At 41.7% G+C, this 25,822-nt stretch overlaps 1 protein-coding gene across 3 annotated transcripts in view; it reads right to left on the bottom strand.

Annotated features, from left to right (window-relative positions):
- Positions 1–25,822, bottom strand: part of sema4ab (sema domain, immunoglobulin domain (Ig), transmembrane domain (TM) and short cytoplasmic domain, (semaphorin) 4Ab) — an 83,367-nt gene that overhangs the window by 44,497 nt on the left and 13,048 nt on the right. For all 3 annotated transcript variants that reach the window (XM_034239420.1, XM_034239419.1, XM_034239421.1), the window contains exon 9: positions 20,686–20,867. In XM_034239420.1, coding sequence (XP_034095311.1) covers positions 20,686–20,867 — 182 coding nt within the window. The remainder of the gene's footprint in view (positions 1–20,685; positions 20,868–25,822) is intronic.

Raw genomic sequence — 25,822 nt, 5'->3', positions numbered from 1 at the left:
AGATATGATTTAAACCAGAGGAGGGGTGTGTCAGTGATCCCGATGGAGGTCAGTCTGTCAATGAGGATGCTGTGGGAAATGGTGTCAAAAGCTGCACTAAGATCAAGGAGGATGAGGATAGTTAGTAGTCCGGAGTCAGCTGCCATGAGGAGGTCGTTAGTGATTTTCACCAGTGCTGTTTCTGTGCTGTGATGGGGGCGGAAACCAGATTGAAATTGTTCATACAGGTTATTGTCAGACAAGTGCGGTATGGATTTGGGATGCAACAGTTTTTTCCAGGATTTTTGAGAGAAATGGTAGGTTAGATATGGGACGGTAGTTATTAAAGTTGTTGGGGTCTGCACCAGGTTTCTTCAGTATGGGCGTGATGGCGGCTGATTTGAAAAGTGAGGGAACAAGACCAGAGGTGAGGGAGGAATGTATGATGACAGTAATAAGGGAGGACAATGAAGGTAGACAGGCTTTTACCAGGGGGGTAGGAAGAGGGTCTAACTGACAGGTAGATGGCTTGGATTTACTGATGAGGTCAGATATTACAACAGCAGAGGGAAGTGTGAAACTTGAAAGAGAATGAGAGAGATGGTCGGTGAAAACAGGGAGAGATATACTGCAGGTGGTGTTAGGAGTTAGTTGCTGGTGAATGTTTTCTATTTTGTCATTAAAAAATGACATGAGGGAGTTACAGTAGGCAGTTGAATACTGATGAGGTGCAAGAGAGTCCGGTGGTCGTAGAATGTTCTTCACTGTAGAGAACAGGACCCTTGTGTTCCCTTCGCCAGAGCTGATGAGAACTGCGTAGTATGATGATTTGGCTGTAGAGAGAGTGTCCTTGTAGTGGAGAATGTGGTTATTGTACATCTCTTTGTGAACGACAAGTCCAGTTTTTTTTGCAGAGGCGTTCCAATCGACGGCCTTTTGTTTTGAGTTGGCGTAGTTCAGGTGTAAACCATGGAGCAGAATGGGTTAAGGAAACAGACCGGGTTTTTAAAGGAGCCAGGGTATTGAGCAGTTTATGAAGATTGTTATTGAAATGAGAAACCAGTTCATCAGGCGGGGATGAACAATTTATGCTGGGGAGGTTGTCAATGCCACTGGAGAGTGTAGTTACATTAATATCCTTGATGTTGCGGAAGGAAATAACACGTGACAAATTTGGTTTGGACAGTGTTAAGGTGACAGTAAAGGATATTAATGAGTGATCAGAAATGGGAAGATCAGTTGCAGTACATTTAAGAGGAGTGACACCAGAACAGCAGATCAAGTCCAGAATATGTCCTTTGGAATGAGTCGGAAAATCGATATGTTGCTGTAATCCAAAACTCTCCAGGCAAGATGTGAAGTCCTTTGTGAGAGCATTGTTGACAGTATCCATATGTATATTAAAATCTCCCAGCACTATTATGTTAGGTGAGAGTGAGCAGAGATGTGTGAGGAAAGCAGCAAATTCGTTTATGAATTTATTATTAAGCTTAGGTGGACGGTAGACGCTTGCAACTATGGTAGGGATAGGCCCATTGAGTTGTAAGGCAATTGATTCAAATGAGCCGTGAATAGGCACAGATACAGACGAGACTTTCAAACTCTCGCGGTAAATCATCGCGAGACCTCCCCCTCTGCCGGTGGCACGGGGTTGACAGATGTAAACAAACCCAGGAGGAGTAGATTCATTCAGCTGTGAAAAGTCATTAGGTTGTTGCCACGTTTCTGTCAAACATAGAAAATCAAACTTACGATCAGTCAGGAGATCTTGGAGAAGAGGACCCTTGGTCGTAAGAGAACGGATATTGAATAGTGCAAAGTTGACATCAGTGTGGTCGTGTTTATGTTTAGCACTAACGTTAGCCGACCTGGCTAAGCTGGCTAAGACAGTGTGGTCAACTTTGCGTGCGGAGTTTCTTGGGTGTTGTCGAGTTGAAGACCAGATGGATTGTATGGGTTTGGAGTCATCGATGTAAAACCTTCGCCGGGAACCACGGTGGATATATTTCCGACGGGGATGACGAGCGATGTCCAGAAAGAGTTGCAATGCCTGTGATGTGTCAGGCAGGTGGAATCGTAGTCGGAGGAGCTCAGCAGCTGTGTATTGGAGTGCCGCTGTCGCTAGGTTGAACGACAGGGCAGTCCAAATGAGAACAGACCACACAAACAGCTCGTTGATCCACATAGTTGTCGGTGATGTTTGGCTAGAGGATGGGCCTCACGCCACGGAAGCAGCCAGGTGAGGGGTGGTGGCCCCGACACACAGCAGGTAGGGTTGATGTTAGTCCAAAATACACACACACTGCATATACGTACACCGGTTAATTCGATCGTTGGGCAGATACATCCAGATCATATTATAATGGCCAAAGTCATCAAAGTGAGTGATAACAGTTGCATTAGGCTACATAAAACTAAAAGTAGCTGGAGAGCAGCGGCAGCTAAGTGCGCCAGCGTTCGCTCTCAGAGTAACAGCTGATGAATACTTGCGGTAGTGTGTATTCATCATTGAAAAGAGGCAACAACCGGAAGACAGACTGCGTTATACACCGAGAGAAAAAGAACAGACTGTGTGATATAAACAAACAACAAATAACGTCTGGGTTCCATTTTCACTCTCTCTCGTCAATCGAAAACATGTATCGTACAGTACTGGCGTAATCAGCAATTGGAGTGTTGCTTGCGGCTGCAGAGATTAAGAAGCGGAATGACCATCTTGAACAGCTACAACGTTAAAATACTTCCAGGCAGATTGTGGAGGATAATGGGAGAAAGAATAGAGGGGCAGACAGAAACACCCCTCTGAATAATGGCCACTTCTTGCAAAATGTACATGTCCATGTGATGCTCACAATAGGTAAATGAACAATGAACAGTGGTAGACAGTAGCTCTGTCTGTCTGTGTGTGCCTTCTTAATCGTTTGTTTTGGTCCCTCACTTCTATGGGCTCAGAACAGTCTCATAATACACACATGCACATAGAAGGATTCACACTTGTATTTCATGATCCGCAAAAGGATCCACACTTGTGTTTTTCAATGCACACACAAATGTGTTCTGGTTCATATACATTTAAATATAATCCAAATACAGAAAAAAGTTTTACATATGTATTTTTGATCCTCACATATTTGTTTTCCGTTTAAATCCCCTGAACCTGTAAACACAAACCGCTTCCTGTGCACGGATCGCTGTGCATTCGTGTGTGGGTTTTTTGAGACTCCCCTGACGGTCACCCGATTCGTATTTGTAATTGTTTCTATCTATAGCCAATCAGATGTCTCATTCATTCTAAGCCAATCACATGAGCGCGCCCCCACGAGGGTATGATTTATTGTGTTCATGACACTTCTATACGCATTTTTGCGCTGTCCGGTCAGCTCGCTAAACAGAGGGCGGAGCATCAGGTGATTATGCAGAGCTGCGTGTCTCCGTCAGACTCAGCAGCTGATCTGATCTCTCTCTCGCGTCCGGTTAGACTTCACTCGCGTTTATGTCCATATCGATCAGATCCAGCTCTCCTGATCCTGATCCTGAGCACCGATCAAACTATTAAGAGTGAATATCGGCCGATAATGACCGGCGGGGCTCCCCCGTTGACAGTTCACTGTCTAGCACTGGCTTCGTAGTGCACTGATCGATTAGGCTAAGCTAACCTGTAGCTGCTCCCTCCACACTCACAACAACTTCATACAGACATAAATAAATCAGCTGTATTCGCCATACAGGAAACACACATTTAAAACGGTTTTGCCTGCCGTTTTTGTGTACACAAGCATTCATCAATGGTTCGGAAAGTGGCGCTGTACCTTAATAATATAAAGGCTTGTATTTGCGTGCATTTCCTATTCGGAAAGTGGCGCTGTACTGAGAGTGGAGGTGTCCTGAGATTAGCGCCTGCAGGCAGGCTCCATGGACCTGTCAGCTCCGGGCAGCGCAAAATGCATACAGGAAGCGCTACGTCATGAACGCAAGAAATCTACCCTCGTGGGGGCGCGCTCATGTGATTGGCTTAGAATTGAGGAGACATCTGATTGGCTATAGATAGAAAAAAATACAAGTACGAATCGGCTGACCGTCAGGGGAGTCTCAAAAAACCCACACACGAATGCCCAGCGATCTGTGCACAGAAAGCGGCTTGTGTTTGCAGGTTCAGGGGATTTAAACGGAAAACAAATATGTGAGAATCAAAAATACATATGTAAAACTTTTTTCTGTATTTGGATTTTATTCACATGCAAACGGAACACATTTGTGTGTGCATTGAAAAACACAAGTGTGAATCCTTTTGCGGATCATGAAATACAAGTGTGAATCCTTCTGTGTGCATGTGTGTATTATGAGACTGTTCTGAGCCCATACACTTCCGCTTCGCTTCTCGTGCACTGATTCACTAAGCTGAAAAGCCAATCAGAGTGATTTCTTTGGCCATCTGTCTAGGCCGTGAAAATGTGCCGTAAAGAGACAACGGTGCGGGACACACCAACCTGAGTAGGGCGCCGCGAATGCCCGACTGCCTCCGACGGCCTCTGACTCCCAAAATCGGGTTGGTGTGTCAGGGCTAGGGATGGGTATCAAGAACAGGTACTAAGTCAATACCGGTACCTGATTGGACGGTATCGGTATACCGTTAAGCCGCTGGACAAACGGTGCTGCTATCGGTATATGTGTTACGTCTACTTCCTTAGTTTAACTTTAAACCATTCTGGTTGGTTGGGAACCGTCATCTCGTGTGATGTATCCGGTTTGAGACCCCTCTGATTGGCCATTGTAAATGCCACTCTTCATCTCTCTCAACAGCGCTCTTATTATTGTTGTGAGACTCCCACAGGCATGGCGGACAGAGCGAAGTGATCGAAGGTCTGGGTGCACTTTAAAAAATGTAGTGGCGATAGTGCAAGGTGCAATCTATGTACTGTTGGAGCACCACCCAATGGCGGTGGTGGAAGGTTCACCTCTGCTCCGCGCGTCCCTTGATGACTGATGAGCTGGTACATTTTACAAAAGAAGGAACTCAAAGCACCAGGATAGAGGTTAAACAATAATCTGTTTTAATGGTAAAAGCAACAATACAATACAGAGCACTCTGCAATAGTACCAAATACAGAGTGCTCCGGGCTCAATTCCTACCACCGTGTGATATACGTAGCACGACAGCCAGTCAGGAAAAGAGCGCCGAGCATGAGAATATCGTAATATTTATACACACAAGTGGGGAGGAGTTGTATCGGTTACGGAGCGTCCACACAGCAGCGTGCGTTGACGCTTGGCGGTGGTCGTGTCTGAAGCTTGGGGATTTTTTGCGAGCAACGCGACCAACAACCAATCACATGAATCTCCCGCCCCCGACATACAAAGCAATAGCAATGTTAAAACGAAGTAAACTGGATATAAAATCCCCAAACAGGCGAAAACCTACCAGTTTCACCCACTGTCTCTGCCACCTCCCTCCATGCCTCGCTCCTCCGGTTTGTATCCCGGTAGATGAACAGAGACTGATCATTCAGCACAGGGTGATTCACTACCGCTATAATGAATTTTCCCTCAATTTTTTGGAATATGAGGAAATGACCTGCGTAGTCTCTCCCAGCATACACGCGGTTTGATTGGCTAGCGCTTGTACTGGCAGATTTGCATAAACGGGATTTCATTGGCTGACGCTTCTGCCGAGCCGCCAAAAGTTGAACATTGCTCAACTTTTGAAGCCAGCAACGCCAGCAACGTTCCACGTCGCTTCCCAAAATGCAGTTCGGCTAAAAGTGACGTCACCCCATTCAAAGTGAATGGGCAGAAGCGTTGTAAGCTTCAACGCACGCCGCTGTGTGGACGGGCCGTTACTCCTCCCTAGCTATTTGTTATTGGCGAATTCACTTCTGGGCGAGCTAACCAATGAGTTGGCAGTTCTCCATTGGCCAGTTTCACTTCTGGGCAAGTCCTAGACCGTGAGCTGGTAGTTCTCCATTGGCCAGTTTCACTTCTAGGCGAGCCCTAGACCGTGAGCTGGTAGTTCTCCATTGGCCAGTTTCACTTCTGGGCAAGCCCTAGACCGTGAGCTGGTAGTTCTCCATTGGCCAGTTTCACTTCTGGGTGAGCCCTAGGCAATGAGTCAGGAGCTGCCGACTCCGTCTGATTCGCTCCCTCTCCTTACTGTGTGTGTGTGTGTCTAAATAAGGATGTTTCCTGCCATGCAAACTGCTCCTACTTCATACAGAGTAATTAAGCACACACATATATTTAAGCCAACCAACAAAGGTCAACTGCCCCCACATCCCAAGGCCCCCTCTGAACTTCCTCTAAACCCCGAAGTCAGCTCACTTAACATGAATACATATATTGATAATTCAGAAGGACCATTATCCCTCTAACTGTGTGACTCTGTGAGGCTGACAAGTGAGCGGCCCGACCAAGTAAGGAGACAGAGGCAGAACGTCTTGATACAACCCGGTGTGGGTATTTATTCATCTTTTGTACATGGTTGACCACATCAATATCCCCCAATGACTGTCTCCCACACTATTCTCTCCCAAATGAGCCCAACATGCCACCCTTTATAGCCCCACCCATTGGACCGTACCATCCAAAAGGGGTGGCATGTGCAGAGATGGTCAGCTCAGATAAGGACCATAGTTATTCACAATAAACATTTAGTGGAGAATGACAAACATCCTTTACTTACATTATATTGAATTACTGTATGCAAAGAAAAACCATTATAAACTAACAAGCCAAATGTACATGATAACAAATCACCCCTGCCTCCAACCTGCTCCTTTAACCCCATCCAGAACGATAAAAAGGATCCGCTGTTTCCCCGGGGACCCTTTACGATGACGGACCTTGGGACCGGAGACGGGAGAGCAGGCGGAGGTGAGTGTTATGATGTTGACTGTTATAGGAGTAACTTGTACCATTAATGCACCTTATATCATGACTTTTACACGCTAAACATATCCTTTGCACATAATCTCAACCGCTGTCAATCTACACAAACCAACACTTTGGCGCTCTCGCTATAACTCCCCTTTCTTTCCAGGTGGAGCCGAGAGCCTGACCAGCGTCTGCCAGACGACATCACAATTTAATACGGTTGAATCATTTAATACACACTACATCAATAAATAGTATTAAATGTGCAAATAGGCAATGTTTAACTGTACTGTGCAAATCCCGCTAATAAAGTGCAAAACTGTTCACTAAAGTGCTGAGTGACATTTGTCCTGTGCAAACCCACATGTGCCAGATTACCCGGCCCGAAGCCGTCAGTCCATAGTGACAAAGTTACCTTCGTCACAGACTCAATAACAGACATCTTCTCATGGCCTCTTTAGGAGTTTTGCAGGATATGAATTATCCAATTAACTAACGTCTGCACAGTAGCGCACATACATTTTCCCCTATGCAGCTTACGCACCAACATTTGTATCGTTTCTTAGCTAATGCATGCTGGATATGAACCACTAATCAACAAGACTTTAATTGTATTAGGTCTGAGGAAGCCCATCTCTTGGAGTTCCTCTGACCTCTTACCAATTCAATTAACATGGGTACATCTGCTGTTAATTTGCAAAGACCATTGATAATTAGCAAAGAGACTCCCGGGCCTTTTCTACTGACTTTCTGAAAAATACTCATCCACGGGTAATCCTTTTACTCAAGGCAGAAATCACAGGTTGTACTGTACCTCACCTACTCACAAATAGCCAAAAAAACACCTTTTGATTATACAGCAGTTGTGGAAGAAAAGACCACTACTTCTACTAAAAATGGGACATCATTATAGGAATATTTAATATAAAAAAACCTCTCTATATTTAAGAGGAAAAAATGTACTTGTCCATCCAAGTTTTAACACACATGAATATATATAAAAACACACATATATTAGATGACATTAAAAATGAATATACCAGAAATACGCTATACTAAACTTTCTGCTTAATACGTTATTTTAATACTTCAGTACTCAATTAGTTGCTTGTAAAGGGGGTAACACAAGCAACTTAATAAAGCATTTGCAAACGAGACACTCATTGAATCTAAAACGGTGCAGCGTATTTGACAGCCTAAACAATGTGGCTGATAGCGATACTGCTAGCGCTGTGCTTTGGGCTTCAGCCGCGACGTGTGTAAATGTGACCTGAGCGAAGGCTCACAGGCAGGTTAGCTGCTGCGCACGGGTAATATGTTTTGTTTACCTGAGTGTAGTCTTGCAGGCACATCGCCTTGTCTTTTTTTTAGTTTATTAACATTGATATTGTATTAATGTGAGCTCCTACACCCAGGGCCGCCCCTCCCTACAGGCCAATCACGCAGGCTGCATGGGGCCCCGCCTTGCCCAGAGGGCCTCAGCTGCTGTGCGCAGTTCTCCGCGCACCCCCCGCGAGAGTGAGAGGTGACAAGGGGAGCACGTCTGTAATCCGACACCGTTGCAATGAATCGACATCTGACCAATCACGGCTTTGATACGGCCACTAGTGCAGGTGAAGAGATGTCGGTGAAAAGACAGTTTCAGTCCGGCGCAAGCAAGAGGGGAAAAAAAACAAAACATGAAGAAACTAGAGCGTCACTCGAAGGTGGGTTATTGTATGAGTCAAATGTACAACTTGCGAATGTTGTATAAGTCAAATTGCCAATTGCCATATTAAAACATCAGCTGCAATTCACGACATGAAGAAGGCAGTCTCTGCATAGCATATAGGCTAATGGAGATGCAGTTATTTCCAGCATTCTTTATTTAACATTCATTCAAGTAATTTATGCCTTTTATCTGCTAATGTACAGGAGGAAGAGTGATACACTGTCTGTCTAGTTGGCTTACATAACAGTTAAAGTTTACAGTTTAAAAAAATGGAGCATTGTTTCCCCTTTTATTCATTTGTATGTCAATTTGCACATTTCATGGTGATGCTCAGCCTCTCCCCTTAACTCCTAACAGTCATCATCATGTCAACCACAACACAGAGAAATACTGTACTGATAGAAATGTGTGTGAAGTTGTTGATACATTGCTGACAGAGGGAACTACATTTGAATACAGATTTAAGAAATATCAGTTTTTGAGCATGTCATAAGCATGTTTTGTCTTGACTATATTACAACTATATTATAATAAAAATAATATAGTATTTATATTATTGAATTGATTATGATTATTATTATTATTAGTAGAAGTAGTTTATTTGCATTAATTATATTTTAATCTTTTTGAGACTAGTATTTGGCAGGAAATGCAGACGTATTCACCTGTAAACACATACTGAACGACATACATTTACCATTTACCTCACTGTATAAAAAAGTAACTGTGTTGATAATAATAATAATAAACAGGAATTATATTTGTAAAGTAGCCTACTTTGTTTTAAAAAAAAAAAAGTTTCACTCCTGTTGGTTGGGGGGGGGGGGCCTCATCTCACAATGTCGCTTGGGGCCCCAAGTTGGCCAGGGGCAGCCCTGGGCCTTTCATTGAATGCTTTATAAACCAGTTAAACTTACAGATGTCATTGTGAATTGGAAAACTGCATTTAAATGTTGTCAAAGGTCAACGTTTCAATGTATGGTTCAGCAATTGTTGGTCGTTTTCTAGGAATTTACATATTTTAAGCTCAAATACTTTGTTCTATGTTTAAACCTTCAGACACATTTTGACGTGTTTCAGTTCAGCACATCATTTATTTTGTGATGATTTAAAAGTACAATCCAGAATAATATACGTACTCGCCTTTATCTTTTTGCCATCTTAGCCTTTTTACCAATTTCTCCATATCACAGTTTTGCATGATGTCACTGTAGGACAATGTTTTAAGGATCTCTTGTCGAGCTAGGTTGTCAGTTTGAAATGTCTGGATGTTAAAAAATGCCTCTTTTCATCCTCTGTCTGAGGGAAAACCCCAAAAAGCATGATAGGGTGAGCCAGTTAAGTTATTTTATTTATTTTTGTCTGCTTCTGAGAAGCTAATGTATAAGTTATACAGTTATTTCTGCAAGAAAATTACAATACAATTACTGTTTAATCTTCACATCTTGTATTCATGTCTATAATTTTGAGCACCAAATTATTGAAAAGTATCGATAAGAGTATCGAAAAATACCGATACCGATAAGCAGTACCGGTATCGATAAAATCCTAACGATACCCATCCCTAGTCAGGGCCTTAACAGAGAAAGGATCTCTGGGACAAATAGGACCTGGACCACTAAGGCAATGCCCCTGATACCCACACAGTGCTCTAGACCAGCGGTTCTCAAACTGTGGTCTGCCGACAACTGGTGGTCCGCGAGGGTACTGGAGGTGGTCCGTAGAAAAAAGCTAAATAAAATCCACTTTTTATTATCAAGGATTTTCGGGGACCACCTCATATGTGACTTGCTCTATCGAAATCAGTCGCATTGACCAGAAGACACATTTTGAGTCATATACACTGATGGAAAGAGGATATTCCTAGCTTTCTAATGATATCAGACAGTGGGGTAGTGGTCGTTGGGCTCATCGGACATTTATGAGAACATTTCTAATGTCCGAGTGCAAGTGAATGCACCACAAGACACAAGCCTTGTAACCCCTCCCCCGGCCCTAGCGCGAGCGTGGAAATATGATTGGCAGCAATTTCATTTGAACGGGACGGCGCAAAACGAGAAGCATCCGGACCATGGATGTATAATAAGAACTGGATACAGCGTGGGAGGCGGGGCCTCATTCATTCCTATGAGAGTTTCTCATTGGCGCATGATGATAAAATGGCCCAACTTTTGAGAGAGTGAAACGTCACAGATTACCCGGCATGTGCGCAACTTTAACCAAAATGCTCGTTCACATCAAGCACGTCAATTTGCGTACACGTAACAGCACCGTGCGTTCATAACAGCATGGTAATGGATTGTTATTATGATAGATTTGATATTAACCAGGCGGCAGTTAGCGGCTAGCTAGTAATTATGCTAATGTACACATCAATCGTTATGTACTTATATTACGCTGTAACAGGATCTAGTGATATCCAAGCAACAGAGCTTCATTTAGCATGAAATAATTATTGCACTGTATATATGTGTGTATGTGTGTGTATATATATATATTAATGCTGTCAAAATTATCGCGTTAACGGTGGTAATTAATTTTGTGAATTAATTGCGTTACAATATTTAACGCATTTAACGCATGCGCAGAATGGCTCGCCCCATACATCCCACCAGTGGCAGGGCCAGGGTATGGCTGGGGTAGGCTACAGCCATACCAAGAAATAGCTTAGCCCCACCATGAAAAATTATGTTAAAGTGAGCAAAATAAAACCCGCTAACTCGCGGAGTAAATTGCACAGACAGTAGTTAGTAAGATTGATTTCAGTAGCCACTTGTCTGGAAATACCGAAGACTAGAAACGGTTTTGAAAACTTTTGTCACGTAGTGATCGTCTTCTCAATAGAACATCTTTGATAATGTCTTCTGGCCAATCAGAATCAAGATAACGGTGTGGTGTTGTTGCAGGAAGTCCCGACGGAGAATACTTTGGCTGTAGTAGCCTACACCTCTATAGAGAACCGCAGTGACGCATCCTAAAACCCGGAAGTAAGTTAGCATTTTTACCACGTCCGGTTCCTTCGATAAAGAGCAATGCAATTTCTCCATAGGATTTTGGAAAATAGCTCCAAATAAGGTCTGTGTTTGCAACACACTCTCACTCCATAATCGTCCAGGAGCGACGTTTGGTCAGGGTCCCGTGGCGTGCAGTTGTGACGCTCCTAGGCTCCTTCAGCTTCATAAAGGGACGCAAATAGCTTTCAACTGATTGCAATGTATTCCCATCTGCGGTGGGATTTGACGCTCATGGAAGCACGGCATTCGTTTGTGTCGGCTGCCCTTAAAGGCAATGTGAGCTTCATTTAGCATGAAATAATTATTGCACTGTATATATGTGTATAACGGAGAATTGTACACCCGGAAGTAAGTATTCCCCTTACTGTCGATTGATTTTACAGTGATATCTGCACTACTCATCGACTAAAAAACACCAGATTATCCTTGTTAATTACACAACATTGATTGGTTTAAATTGTGTGCAATGCTTTTGTATTTTTCCCCTTCGATTCGGAGAAACAAATATTTTTTCAGAGTAAAGGATGGCAGAAGATAGTACACTACCCAGAATCCCCAGCTATCGTTTAGGACTATACCATGTGCTCTGTTTGACAAACCCCATTTTTTTTCACCATTCATTCCAATGGCTGGCATCTATGTCACGTGATCTTCAAATTTCTCCCTGCAGAAAAAAAAACATGGCCGAACTTCGTTTTATTCTCGGTGTAAAATGCCTATTTTAAAGTTAGTTTGGCCATTAAAATGCGTTTTGATGTCATTTGATGCGAGAAATATGAGTTGTTATTTCAGATTATGTGTGGATGTACATGATCTTTAATTTGCTAGTTATTACGAAGATTACTTCAGGAAATTGCGTCCATAGAATGTTTTCATTGTTACGAAGGTGGTTGCTAGGGACGCTGCTATCGATATTATTTCTGTTATGTTGTGTAACTGTTTAATGGTGTTATCTTTATTGCTACCCCCTTCCCCGTCAATGTATAGTGTTGGTCCACAGCGCAAACGTTTAACAAAATCCGCATCTAAAGATACGTTATTTTCCCCTGTGCAATTCCAGTCTCACATCTCACAGCACATCGTCATTAACAAATACCGGAAACAGACCGAAAACATTTAAAAAATAAATAAATAATACTTTATTCCGAGTGTGCTTGCTTTTCTCTTTGAAAGTCATCACATAACGGCATTGTAATACACGGTTCGGCTGCATTAAATATTACATATCTGCCGTAGTTCTGTATTTATAGAGCCCTGATGAGAAGACTTCTAGACAAACATGAGGAACTGCCGTCAACACTGAAAACGTGACGTGGATCATAAATATATCAGCAATTAAACAACATCTTACATTTCTTTTCACACAATACGTCTCCTTGCAGTATCAACACTAATTCGGCTGACTTTTATATTTGATCCAATTGGTAGATAGGCTGTATTTACACCATAAAGGTGCACAGCTGATATAAAGGGACACCTAGTGGTTAAAGCATGTTATTGAATTTCATTATTTTTATTATTAGATATTAATAGGATCCCTATAAAGTATATTCATTACTCGTTATTCTCTACTAATAGTTAATTAAAGACTGTATATGACTATTTTGCACATCCCTTTCAAGATTTTCTAAGGTTTATTGACATATCATATTCACAAACGGTGTAGTTATGCAATGAATGAAAAACTTGGGTCGCAGGTTCCTCAATAGTGCATTACAAGACATCTATCAATATGTGTGTACCTCCAGCAATGTTAACTATGTTGAAGCACTTATTTTAACTGATATTATACACATGTATTATACTCTTATAAGATGTATGTAGATATTTCATCTCCGGCCTTGTCAGGTATTGAACAATCAATAAATAAAGAACACAGAATTATTAAATATAAAACACCGAATTTGTGTGATTATACTAAATGATTTACAAATAAACACCACTGCATATTTACAACTGTTACACATGCTGATGTAACGCAAATGTTTCCAACTTGGGATCAATAAATTATATCTTATCTTAAGATGATCGATGGCTACTGCCATATTTGCTAAATTTGCCTCTGAACCTTGACAAGTGCATATTTCAGGCTTAATAATGTAATGTTATCAATTAACAACAGAAGGGGTCACAAACATAAGACCAGCTGTTAAATAAAGCTCTTCTGACCTTAGCTGGCATGTTGTATACAATATATTGTTGTATACAACATATATTGTTGTATACAATATATTGTATACAATATACAATATATATACAATGCAGACAGACACCGGTCACAAAAATATCAGATAGGCTTCAATTTACTTTTGATGTTCTATAATTAACTATAAAAAAATATCGGCGTTTTAACACTACGTTTATATATTATGTACTTATTTTTACGGTTTGCATATGAGGTGGTCCGCGAAAATCCTTGATGATAAATAGTGGTCCGAATAAACAAAACGTTTGAGAACCCCTGCACTAGACGAGAGATAAGAATGGAGTGGTCAATCGTATCAAAGGCAGCTGTGAGGTCTAAGAGCATAAGGATGGCAGAGTCACTAGAGTCTGTAGTGACCAGGAGGTAATAGAATACTCTTAGAAGGGCAGACTCAGTACTGTGAAGCGCTTTAAAACCAGACTAAAAGAGACTTCCGGTATGATGGTGGAGTGAGAAGACGCAAGTTAACCAACTCTCTCAGGTCGGTCCCGCATAAACCCACGAAAGTCAACTACTCGACGAAAAAAAGTAAGAAATTAGTGGGACAAACAATAGAAAAAGCCGGAAATCTAACAAAAAGCAAGACAAAGTAGGAGAACAACCCGAAATGGACGAATCCGCCAAAGCTAGCGAACACGAGGAAGATCTAACAGACGCCGGAGCCACGGGATACCGCAGATATGCTACGTGCCGGGCTGGCAGCTATTAGCAATGATATCCGAGAGCTCAAGCAGGATCTACGACACCAGCTATCCACATTTAAAGATGAACTGAAGAAGGAAGTGAAAGAAGAAATCAATAACCTCCGGCAATAATTATATAGTAAGCTCACAGAAAATCAAAACGAACTACAGACACAGAAAATGTGTGTTAGCGAAGCCCAGACACGCATAGCTGAGTTAGAAGAGTGGTAGTCAGTGGCTAACGGTGCACTGTTGGGAATGTCGGATCATACACGGCAGATGCAAGACACATTAACGGACCTGGAGGCAAGAACAAGAAGAAACAACATCAGGATCTTTGGTATACCGGAGGATACAGAGGGGAGCTCCGCCGGTAAATACCTGGAACGACTCCTCAGCACTGAACTCGAACTCTCCGACGGACTCCCTCTCCAGATCCAACGTGCCCACCGAGCCCTCGGTCAAAAGCCGCCCCCCGAGTGCACCTCCAAGATCAATGATAGTGAACTTTCAAACGTACGAGACTAAGGACATGATTCTAAAGAAAGCATGGCAGAAAAAGATTAAAGTAGGAGACAGGCAAATCTTCTTTGATCATGATTATGCGACAGAGATCGTGCAGAAAAGGAAGGCATACTCTGGTATTAAAATTATCTTAAAGGAAAAGGGAATTCGCTTTCAGACAACTTTGGCAAAAATACGCATACATTGGAACAACGGAGTAAAGACGTATGGAAGCGCCAGAGAGGCTGCACAAGATATGAAAGAAAGAGGCTACTCGGTGGAAACTCCCGAAGGCGACAATGAATCAACAGCGGAGGGGAGACTGCGAGGAGGGACGGAGTGGCAGCTAGTGAAGGGGGCAAAGCCGAGAAAGGAGGCAGCGCACCGGGCGAGAGAAAAGCTACAAGCCTACCAGATGAGAGCTAAGCCAAAGCCTTAGGACTCTTTACTAAAGGACAGAGGTTAGACATCTGAATACAAAAGCAGGTATGGCTATAAAGTTAAACTGTTAAAGCCACTCAAGGCTTATTTAAGTGAATACAATATGAGACGGCCTAGAGATGTTGAGTTAGTTATGTTGGACATGATTGGACTTTATGGAACCCCCTTTTTTGGGTCTAGTTTGAGGTCCAAGGAGGGGCCCTATTTGAAGAGGAGGACTTTCCCCACGCACTGTGATGGAAGATTCCCACATATTTGAAAGCCCTTTTTATTTCTGGTTTGTTCATAATGTACATGTTTACATATTGCAGAGTGGTTTTGGGAGCACATATTGAGGAAGCAGTAGAACGTAAGGATGTCTAACAGTATCAATATAGTGTAGCTGAATGTAAATGGTCTAAGGACACACAAAAAAGAGAGAGGCTTATAAGAAAAAGGAAAATGTACAAATCATATTCCTTCAGGAGACCCATTTATCCAAATTAGAACATGAAAAACTGAGAAGGTACGGTTTCAGAAATGTATACTATAGTTCATATAAGGAGAAGAGGAGTTGCAATATTAATATCCAATCAAATGCAATATGAATATGAAAAAGAAATCAAAGACAAAGAAGGAAGGTATATCAGCTGGAACTCTTTACCGGTTCACATCATTCAGGAACATTCTCAAGTACATTTCAAAAGGTTGCTAAAAAAATATTTAAGTATTATAAAGTAAATTTGAACTGTGCCTGTGGCTATGTATGCATATACAGTGGGGCAAAACAGTATTTAGTCAGCCACCAATTGTGCAAGTTCTCCCCCTTAAAAATATGAGAGGCATGTAATTTTCATCCTAGGTATACCTCCACTATGAGAGACAAAATGAAAAGAAAAAAAGAAAATCCAGAAAATCACATTGTCTGATGTTTAAAGAATTGATTTGCAAATTATGGTGGAAAATAAGTATTTGGTCAATAACAAAAGTGAATCTCAATACTTTGTTATATACCCTTTGTTGGCAATGACAGAGGTCAAACGTTTTCTGTAAGTCTTCACAAGGTTTTCACACACTGTTGCTGGTATTTTGGCCCATTCCTCCATGCAGATCTCCTCTAGAGCAGTGATGTTTTGGGGCTGTCGCTGGGCAACACGGACTTTCAACTCCCTCCAAAGATTTTCTATGGGGTTGAGATCTGGAGACTGGCTAGGCCACTCCAGGACCTTGAAATGCTTCTTACGAAGCCACTCCTTCGTTGCCCGGGCGGTGTGTTTGGGATCATTGTCATGCTGAAAGACCCAGCCACGTTTAATCTTCAATGCCCTTGCTGATGGAAGGAGGTTGTCACTCAAAATCTCACGATACATGGCCCCATTCATTCTTTCCTTTACACGGATCAGTCATCCTGGTCCCTTTGCAGAAACACAGCCCCAAAGCATGATGTTTCCACCCCCATGTTTCACAGTAGGTGTTCTTTGGATGCAACTCAGCATTCTTTCTCCTCCAAACAAGTCTAGTTGAGTTTTTACCAAAAAGTTCTATTTTGGTTTCATCTGACCATATGACATTCTCCCAATCCTCTTCTGGATCATCTAAATGCTCTCTAGCAAACTTCAGACGGGCCTGGACATGTTGGCTTAAGCAGGGGGACACGTCTGGCACTGCAGGATTTGAGTCCCTGGCGGCGTAGTGTGTTACTGATGGTAGCCTTTGTTACTTTGGTCCCAGCTCTCTGCAGGTCATTGACTAGGTCCCCCCGTGTGGTTCTGGGATTTTTGCTCACCGTTCTTGTGATTATTTTGACCCCACGGGGTGAGATCTTGCGTGGAGCCCCAGATCGAGGGAGATTATCAGTGGTCTTGTATGTCTTCCATTTTCTAATAATTGCTCCCACAGTTGATTTCTTCACACCAAGCTGCTTACCTATTGCAGATTCAGTCTTCCCAGCCTGGTGCAGGTCTACAATTTAGTTTCTGGTGTCCTTTGACAGCTCTTTGGTCTTCGCCATAGTGGAGTTTGTAGGTGACCAAATACTTATTTTACCGAGGAATTTACCAATGAATTCATTAAAAATCCTACAATGTGATTTCCTGGATTCTTTCCCCCCATTCTGTCTCTCAGAGTTGAAGTGTACCTAGGATGAAAATTACAGGCCTCTCTCATCTTTTTAAGTGGGAGAACTTGCACAATTGGTGGCTGACTAAATACTTTTTTGCCCCACTGTATTATTATGTACACTTATTTGTATTCACTTTTGTTTGGCCTTAGGATGGCGATAATTGGATGACCATTTTAGTTTTCACTTCATACAGTACTGCAAATTGCATGAAATGATGAGCTGTTTGTTTTGTTTTAATGTTTATGTATGTTTTGAGTGTGTGAGGACCCCAGGAAGAATAGCCAATGCTCATGCTAGTGCTAATGGGGATCCTAATAAAGACATAAGACATAGTTAAAGGAAGATTAGAAAATGAACCAATAACACTGATAAATACATATGCACCTCCAGAAAGCGATACAAACTTTTTAAAATCTCTGTTCGATGTAATTGCTGTAGAAACAAAGGGAATCTTAATTTGCGGTGGAGATTTGAATGTTGTTATGAACCATATTAAGGATACAACTAGTCACAAAAGATCCAAACGCCAATTATCAAAATTCGTAAATATATCGCTGGAAGAAATCGGGATGATAGATGTATGGAGAACCCTACATCCTTTGGAAAAAGACTTTACACATTTTTCGGCCACCCATAAGGTCCACTCAAGGATAGATTATTTTCTCATAAATGTAAATGATATTCACAGGGTAAAGGAATGTAGGATAGGAGGGGCAGATGTGTCGGACCACAATCCAGTCTTCTTAAAAATATGTTTAAATAACAGGACACGACACACTGTCTGGAGACTCAACACTGGAATATTAAATAGTGAACAAAGAAAGGAGAGAATAAAAGCAGATATTACAAAATACATAGAGGAGAATGACAATGGAGCAGTAGACCCTACAATCCTATGGGATGCCATGAAAGCGGTCATCAGAGGGAAATTGATAGCTGAAACTGCAAATGCAAAAAAGATTAAATTAGAGGCATATAGAAAATATTCAAAAAGATTAAGAGAATTGGAAAGGGAATTTCAGAATACAAAAGAATCAGAAACAGAACAAGAAATCAAACATTTGAGAACAAAGATAAATGATTTACTACTTGATGAAATTGAAAAGAGAAACAAGTTTGTGAAACAAAACTATTATGAAACTGGACCCAGAGCCACTAAACTATTAGCAAAACGTTTACGAAAACAACAAGTCATCAACACTATAAATAAAATTAGGGACCCAGATACAAATGTGCTAACGTATGCACTGGAGAATATAGAAATAATTTTTCAGGATTATTACAGGCAATTATATACACAACCAGCATCCGCAGATAAAGAGGAAATGAGAGCTTTTTTAAACTCACTAGACTTACCGTCAATTGGCAACATGTTGTGATGTTCTTACAGCGGACATCACAACAGAGGAGGTGAATAACGCAATAAGTACATTAAAAAATAATAAATCTCCAGGTAGTGATGGATACCCTGCAGAATGGTACAAGATGTTTAGAGAACAGCTGGCACCGCTTCTACTATCCTCTTTTAATTGGACAATTCAAAATAACAAGATGCCACCATCATGGACTGAGGCAATCATTTCAGTTATATCTAAACCAGGAAGGGATAAAGAACACTGTGGAAACTGTATAGACCCATCTCAATATTGAGCATGGACTATAAAATATACACAAAAATTATTTCTAAACGACTGAACACTTTTATATCAGAAATGATAGAAGAAGACCAGACAGGATTCGTAAGCCGACGTCAAGCACAAGATAATATTAGAATAACCTTACATATAGTGGACCATGTACAAAAGACTAAACACAGTACTGTACTAGTAAGCATTGATGCAGAAAAAGCATTTGATCTGGTAAACTGGGTGTGAAATCTAACAGCACGAGTGACGTCATTGAGCCAGGGTTCAGATTTAGCTCTGGGGCGCATGAGTTTCAGGGGAGCAACAATGTCAAGAGCTCCAGTGCAGGAAGAGAGAAAGGCTGAGGTTAATTGCTCAGTGTCCAGGGAGTCAGAGGACATATTATCAGACTGGGATAGGTTTACAAATGTGGGGGAGAAACTAGCAGCAGTGGAAGGTTTCATCATACGACTTTGACAGACAGGAGCGCATGATTTAAGACTATGACAGGGCAGAATAAAATCAAATAACACAGGCAGGTGATCTGATCACACACATTGACATTTGAAATGGGCAGAATATGGGATAAAACCAGGTCTAATGTGTGCCCATGCTCTTGCGTGGGGCCAGGCAGAGACATGTTGTATGAAGTTAAAAGCATCTACAACATCAAGAAAGTCTTTAGCTAGTGGCTTAGAGATACAACAGACATGCACGTTAAAATCCCCGACAATTAAAACGCTGTCATAGTTTGTCACGATACCGGTCAATAGTTCAGAGAACTCCTTTATAAAATCTTTGTTGTACTTGGGCGGTCGGTAGACAGGATTAATCCGTCCCAGCTCAAAAAGGCTCAGTTCAAAGGAGGAGAATGAGATAGACAGCGTGGGTTTGCAGTATAAACTGCTCCTAAAGACCGTCGCTATACCTCCTCCATGACCCGTGGTCCGGGGAGAATTAATGAAACTGCAGTCCGGAGGCAATAGCTCTGTAAAAGCAGCAGACTCACCCACAGACATACAGGTTTCCGTTATAAAAAGCAAGTCCACAGCATGTGACGTGAAGAAGTCCTGGGTGATATAAGCATCAAGCATCATTTTTGAGATAAGCAAAAAGGTATATTAGATCACAACCCTGGAAGGGTGCAAGATCCCTACTAGGTTGCCAAAGTGCCCCCCCCTGACGGGGCAGATTTCATTGTTTATTTTTCATCTTTGACATGTTGAAGAATGCATGATACAAATTAGGGCTGCTCAATTAATCGTATTTTCAATTTTGTCTTATTATGAAAACAACAAAATCGAAATAAAACAATTATTTTTTGTATTGGTTTTTCAGTTGAATTATACTTAAAGTTCAGGGTAATCAACTGTTAAAAACATACTGTTCAAACTTTTTAATAATCGTGATATCAATTATTGACTCAAATAATCGAGATTATGATTTTTGCCATAATCGAGCAGCCCTAATACAAATGTTCCTAATGTAGATTATGTAAAGAAAAGTCAGGTTATGAACATGTGAAAGGACTGTATGGATGTCCAGCCCACTGACCACTGGGAGGTGAAGATGCCGTAAAACAGAGTGTCATCTGCCGGAGCACCCTCTGCTGGGGGGAGGCTGTCTATGTCCTGGAGCACGTTGTAGGGCAGCTCGTTGTCAGCCTGGCACAGCAGCTGAGCTTTGGCAAACGTGGTCCAGCGTCTCTGCAGGGTCCGCTGACCCCCCACATCACTCTGCCAGGGGGAGGGGAACACATCACTAATCACCACCAAACTGATTCAGACACAGATACAGACAGAGTCCCCCCCCCTACAGGGACAACTCTGAATAGAAGGGGCCTTTTCTGCTGATGTTCAGGTGTATATCAGTATGTAGTGTCTCTACTTTAAAGAGTCCTCCCCTGCTGATGTTCAGGTGTATATCAGTATGTGGTGTCTCTACTTTAAAGAGTCCTCTCCTGCTGATGTTCAGGTGTATATCAGTATGTAGTGTCTCTACTTTAAAGAGTCATCTCCTGCTGATGTTCAGGTGTATATCAGTATGTAGTGTCTCTACTTTAAAGAGTCCTCTCCTGCTGATGTTCAGGTGTATATCAGTATGTAGTGTCTCTACTTTAAAGAGTCCTCTCCTGCTGATGTTCAGGTGTATATCAGTATGTAGTGTCTCTACTTTAAAGAGTCCTCTCCTGCTGATGTTCAGGTGTATATCAGTTTGTAGTGTCTCTACTTTAAAGAGTCCTCTCCTGCTGATGTTCAGGTGTATATCAGTATGTAGTGTCTCTACTTCAAAGAGTCCTCTCCTGCTGATGATCAGGTGTTTATCAGTATGTAGTGTCTCTACTTTAAAGAGTCCTCTCCTGCTGATGTTCAGGTGTATATCAGTATGTAGTGTCTCTACTTTAAAGAGTCCTCTCCTGATGATGTTCAGGTGTATATCAGTATGTAGTGTCTCTACTTTAAAGAGTCTTCTCCTGCTGATGTTCAGGTGTATATCAGTATGTAGTGTCTCTACTTTAAAGAGTCCTCTCCTGCTGATGTTCAGGTGTATATCAGTATGTAGTGTCTCTACTTTAAAGAGTCCTCTCCTGATAATGTTCAGGTGTATATCAGTATGTAGTGTCTCTACTTTAAAGAGTCCTCTCCTGATGATGTTCAGGTGTATATCGGTATGTAGTGTCTCTACTTTAAAGAGTCCTCTCCTGATGATGTTCAGGTGTATATCAGTATGTAGTGTCTCTACTTTAAAGAGTCCTCTCCTGATGATGTTCAGGTGTATATCAGTATGTAGTGTCTCTACTTTAAAGAGTCCTCTCCTGCTGATGTTCAGGGGCCTCATGTATAACGCCGTGCGTAGGATTCACGTGGGAAGGTTGCTTACGTAGTAGAAATCCGAAAAATAGGTCCATACATTTTCCGCCACTTCCCGATTCACCAAACATTGCGTACCGGCAAGGAAAGTGCGTACAGCACTTCCTACGCCGGTTTCCCTTTATAAATCACAACCGACTCGAAATGCGGTGCAGCTTTTGCGGGCTTCACGTAACGCCCATATTTGCCTATAAATAGTCAAAGAAACGCCCATTCATTCATTCTGACTGACTTTATGAAGAAGATCGCAGGAAATGACGACAGAACAGTTAAAAAAGACATCTCACACCGTGTCAGATTTTGGTTATTTTGGGGAGGTGGAGATAAATCATATTGTTTGGTGGATGCAGTTTGAACCAGAGTAGCAGCATGGAGGTCGGATCGTCACCAAAATAAATAAATAAATGGTCCGAAAAAGGTTAATGACAAAAACAACACACATAGCCTTCCTCAGGCAGTGTGTTTGTACCGGGGACAGGAGACCCCCCCTTGATGAGAGACTGTAAGAAATTATCGGGAATCCCTCCGGAGTGGAGTCATGACGACTGGATCTGAATTATGTTTTTGTATTTGGTGGTTTGTGTCCCAGCTGTCGATCAGCTGTGCGCAGTGTCTCCACTGCAGCAACTCTATATCCACCAGTTAAAGGAAATACAACTAATGTGTTGTGTTATATCAGCTGTACAATTGACCACATATGGTGTTCTTAGCTTCCATACCTCCTGTGTTTTACGAGCGACTTATCAAGTCTTGGCAAACGGCATAAAACACGATTAAACGTGATAGTATATAAAACCATGCTTGTATCTACAACCTATAGAAATGCAAAACGGCGTCAGTTTAGACGTAATTCTGTCCTCCTGCTTACCGCATCATTTATGAGAAAACATTTCATGACATTAACACAACATATTCGAGGTGGTTTTAAATAACATTTCCGTATTTATTTACTTCTCCAAGTTATGTTTTTGTGTGCACTGAGGAGTCTCTAACAGGCGTTTGTTTAATCTTTTTAAGATTGGCTTTAATCAATGTTTGAAAATGAATTCTTCATATATGACAAATGAGAGGTAACATTTTATTGATGGTATTATTTCCACATATTTCTCTCCATTCTTCCTTCTGCCAACGGTGTCGCAGTTTCTCGTCTCTCCCGTGTTTGTGCTTAGTGCGTACGCATGGGTTAGAGTTTGCGTGGAGGACCGCACGTTTTCCCGTCAAGTTAGTATTTTATAAATCGCAAACATTGCGTAGAAACTGGCGTACGCCATTTTTTGAGCGTATATCGCTTTATAAATGAGGCCCCAGGTGTATATCAGTATGTAGTGTCTCTACTTTAAAGAGTCCTCTCCTGCTGATGTTCAGGTGTATATCAGTATGTAGTGTCTCTACTTTAAAGAGTCCTGTCCTGCTGATGTTCAGGTGTATATCAGTATGTAGTGTCTCTACTTTAAAGAGTCCTCTCCTGCTGATGTTCAGGTGTATATCAGTATGTAGTGTCTCTACTTTAAAGAGTCCTCTCCTGCTGATGTTCAGGTGTATATCAGTATGTAGTGTCTCTACTTTAAAGAGTCCTCTCCTGCTGATGTTCAGGTGTATATCAGTATGTAGTGTCTCTACTTTAAAGAGTCCTGTCCTGCTGATGTTCAGGTGTATATCAGTATGTAGTGTCTCTACTTTAAAGAGTCCTCTACTGCTGATGTTCAGGTGTATATCAGTATGTAGTGTCTCTACTTTAAAGAGTCCTCTCCTGCTGATGTTCAGGTGTATATCAGTATGTGGTGTCTCTACTTTAAAGAGTCCTCTCCTGCTGATGTTCAGGTGTATATCAGTATGTAGTGTCTCTACTTTAAAGAGTCCTCTCCTGCTGATGTTCAGGTGTATATCAGTATATAGTGTCTCTACTTTAAAGAGTCCTCTCCTGCTGATGATCAGGTGTTTATCAGTATGTAGTGTCTCTACTTTAAAGAGTCCTCTCCTGCTGATGTTCAGGTGTATATCAGTATGTAGTGTCTCTACTTTAAAGAGTCCTCTCCTGATGATGTTCAGGTGTATATCAGTATGTAGTGTCTCTACTTTAAAGAGTCCTCTCCTGCTGATGTTCAGGTGTATATCAGTATGTAGTGTCTCTACTTTAAAGAGTCCTCTCCTGCTGATGTTCAGGTGTATATCAGTATGTAGTGTCTCTACTTTAAAGAGTCCTCTCCTGATAATGTTCAGGTGTATATCAGTATGTAGTGTCTCTACTTTAAAGAGTCCTCTCCTGATGATGTTCAGGTGTATATCGGTATGTAGTGTCTCTACTTTAAAGAGTCCTCTCCTGATGATATTCAGGTGTATATCAGTATGTAGTGTCTCTACTTTAAAGAGTCCTCTCCTGCTGATGTTCAGGGGCCTCATGTATAACGCCGTGCGTAGGATTCACGTGGGAAGGTTGCTTACGTAGTAGAAATCCGAAAAATAGATCCATAAATGTTCCGCCACTTCCCGATTCACCAAACATTGCGTACCGGCAAGGAAAGTGCGTACAGCACTTCCTACGCCGGTTTCCCTTTATAAATCACAACCGACTCGAAATGCGGTGCAGCTTTTGCGGGCTTCACGTAACGCCCATATTTGCCTATAAATAGTCAAAGAAACGCCCATTCATTCATTCATTCTGACTGACTGCATGAAGAAGATCGCAGGAAATGACGACAGAACAGTTAAAAAATACATCTCACACCGTGTCAGATTTTGGTTATTTTGGGGAGGTGGAGATAAATCATATTGTTTGGTGGATGCAGTTTGAACCAGAGTAGCAGCATGGAGGTCGGATCGTCACCAAAATAAATAAATAAATGGTCCGAAAAAGGTTAATGACAAAAACAACACACATAGCCTTCCTCAGGCAGTGTGTTTGTACCGGGGACAGGAGACCCCCCCTTGATGAGAGACTGTAAGAAATGATCAGGAATCCCTCCGGAGTGGAGTCATGACGACTGGATCTGAATTATGTTTTTGTATTTGGTGGTTTGTGTCCCAGCTGTCGATCAGCTGTGCGCAGCGTCTCCACTGCAGCAACTCTATATCCACCAGTTAAAGGAAATACAATTAATGTGTTGTGTTATATTAGCTGTACAATTGACCACATATGGTGTTCTTAGCTTCCATACCCCCTTTGTTTTACGAGCGACTTATCAAGTCTTGGCAAACGGCATAAAACACGATTAAACGTGATAGTATATAAAACCATGCTTGTATCTACAACCTATAGAAATGCAAAACGGCGTCAGTTTAGACGTAATTCTGTCCTCCTGCTTACCGCATCATTTATGAGAAAACATTTCATGACATTAACACAACATATTCGAGGTGGTTTTAAATAACATTTCCGTATTTATTTACTTCTCCAAGTTATGTTTTTGTGTGCACTGAGGAGTCTCTAACAGGCGTTTGTTTAATCTTTTTAAGATTGGCTTTAATCAATGTTTGAAAATGAATTCTTCATATATGACAAATGAGAGGTAACATTTTATTGATGGTATTATTTCCACATATTTCTCTCCATTCTTCCTTCTGCCAACGGTGTCGCAGTTTCTCGTCTCTCCCGTGTTTGTGCTTAGTGCGTACGCATGGGTTAGAGTTTGCGTGGAGGACCGCACGTTTTCCCGTCAAGTTAGTATTTTATAAATCGCAAACATTGCGTAGAAACTGGCGTACGCCATTTTTTGAGCGTATATCGCTTTATAAATGAGGCCCCAGGTGTATATCAGTATGTAGTGTCTCTACTTTAAAGAGTCCTCTCCTGCTGATGTTCAGGTGTATATCAGTATGTAGTG

This window comes from Gymnodraco acuticeps, unplaced genomic scaffold (genome assembly GCF_902827175.1).
Source record: "Gymnodraco acuticeps unplaced genomic scaffold, fGymAcu1.1, whole genome shotgun sequence".
NCBI classification, from domain to species: Eukaryota; Metazoa; Chordata; class Actinopteri; order Perciformes; family Bathydraconidae; genus Gymnodraco; species Gymnodraco acuticeps.
The sequence above is the reverse complement of the archived record's forward strand: the minus strand, read 5'-3'. Positions and strand labels throughout refer to the sequence as shown.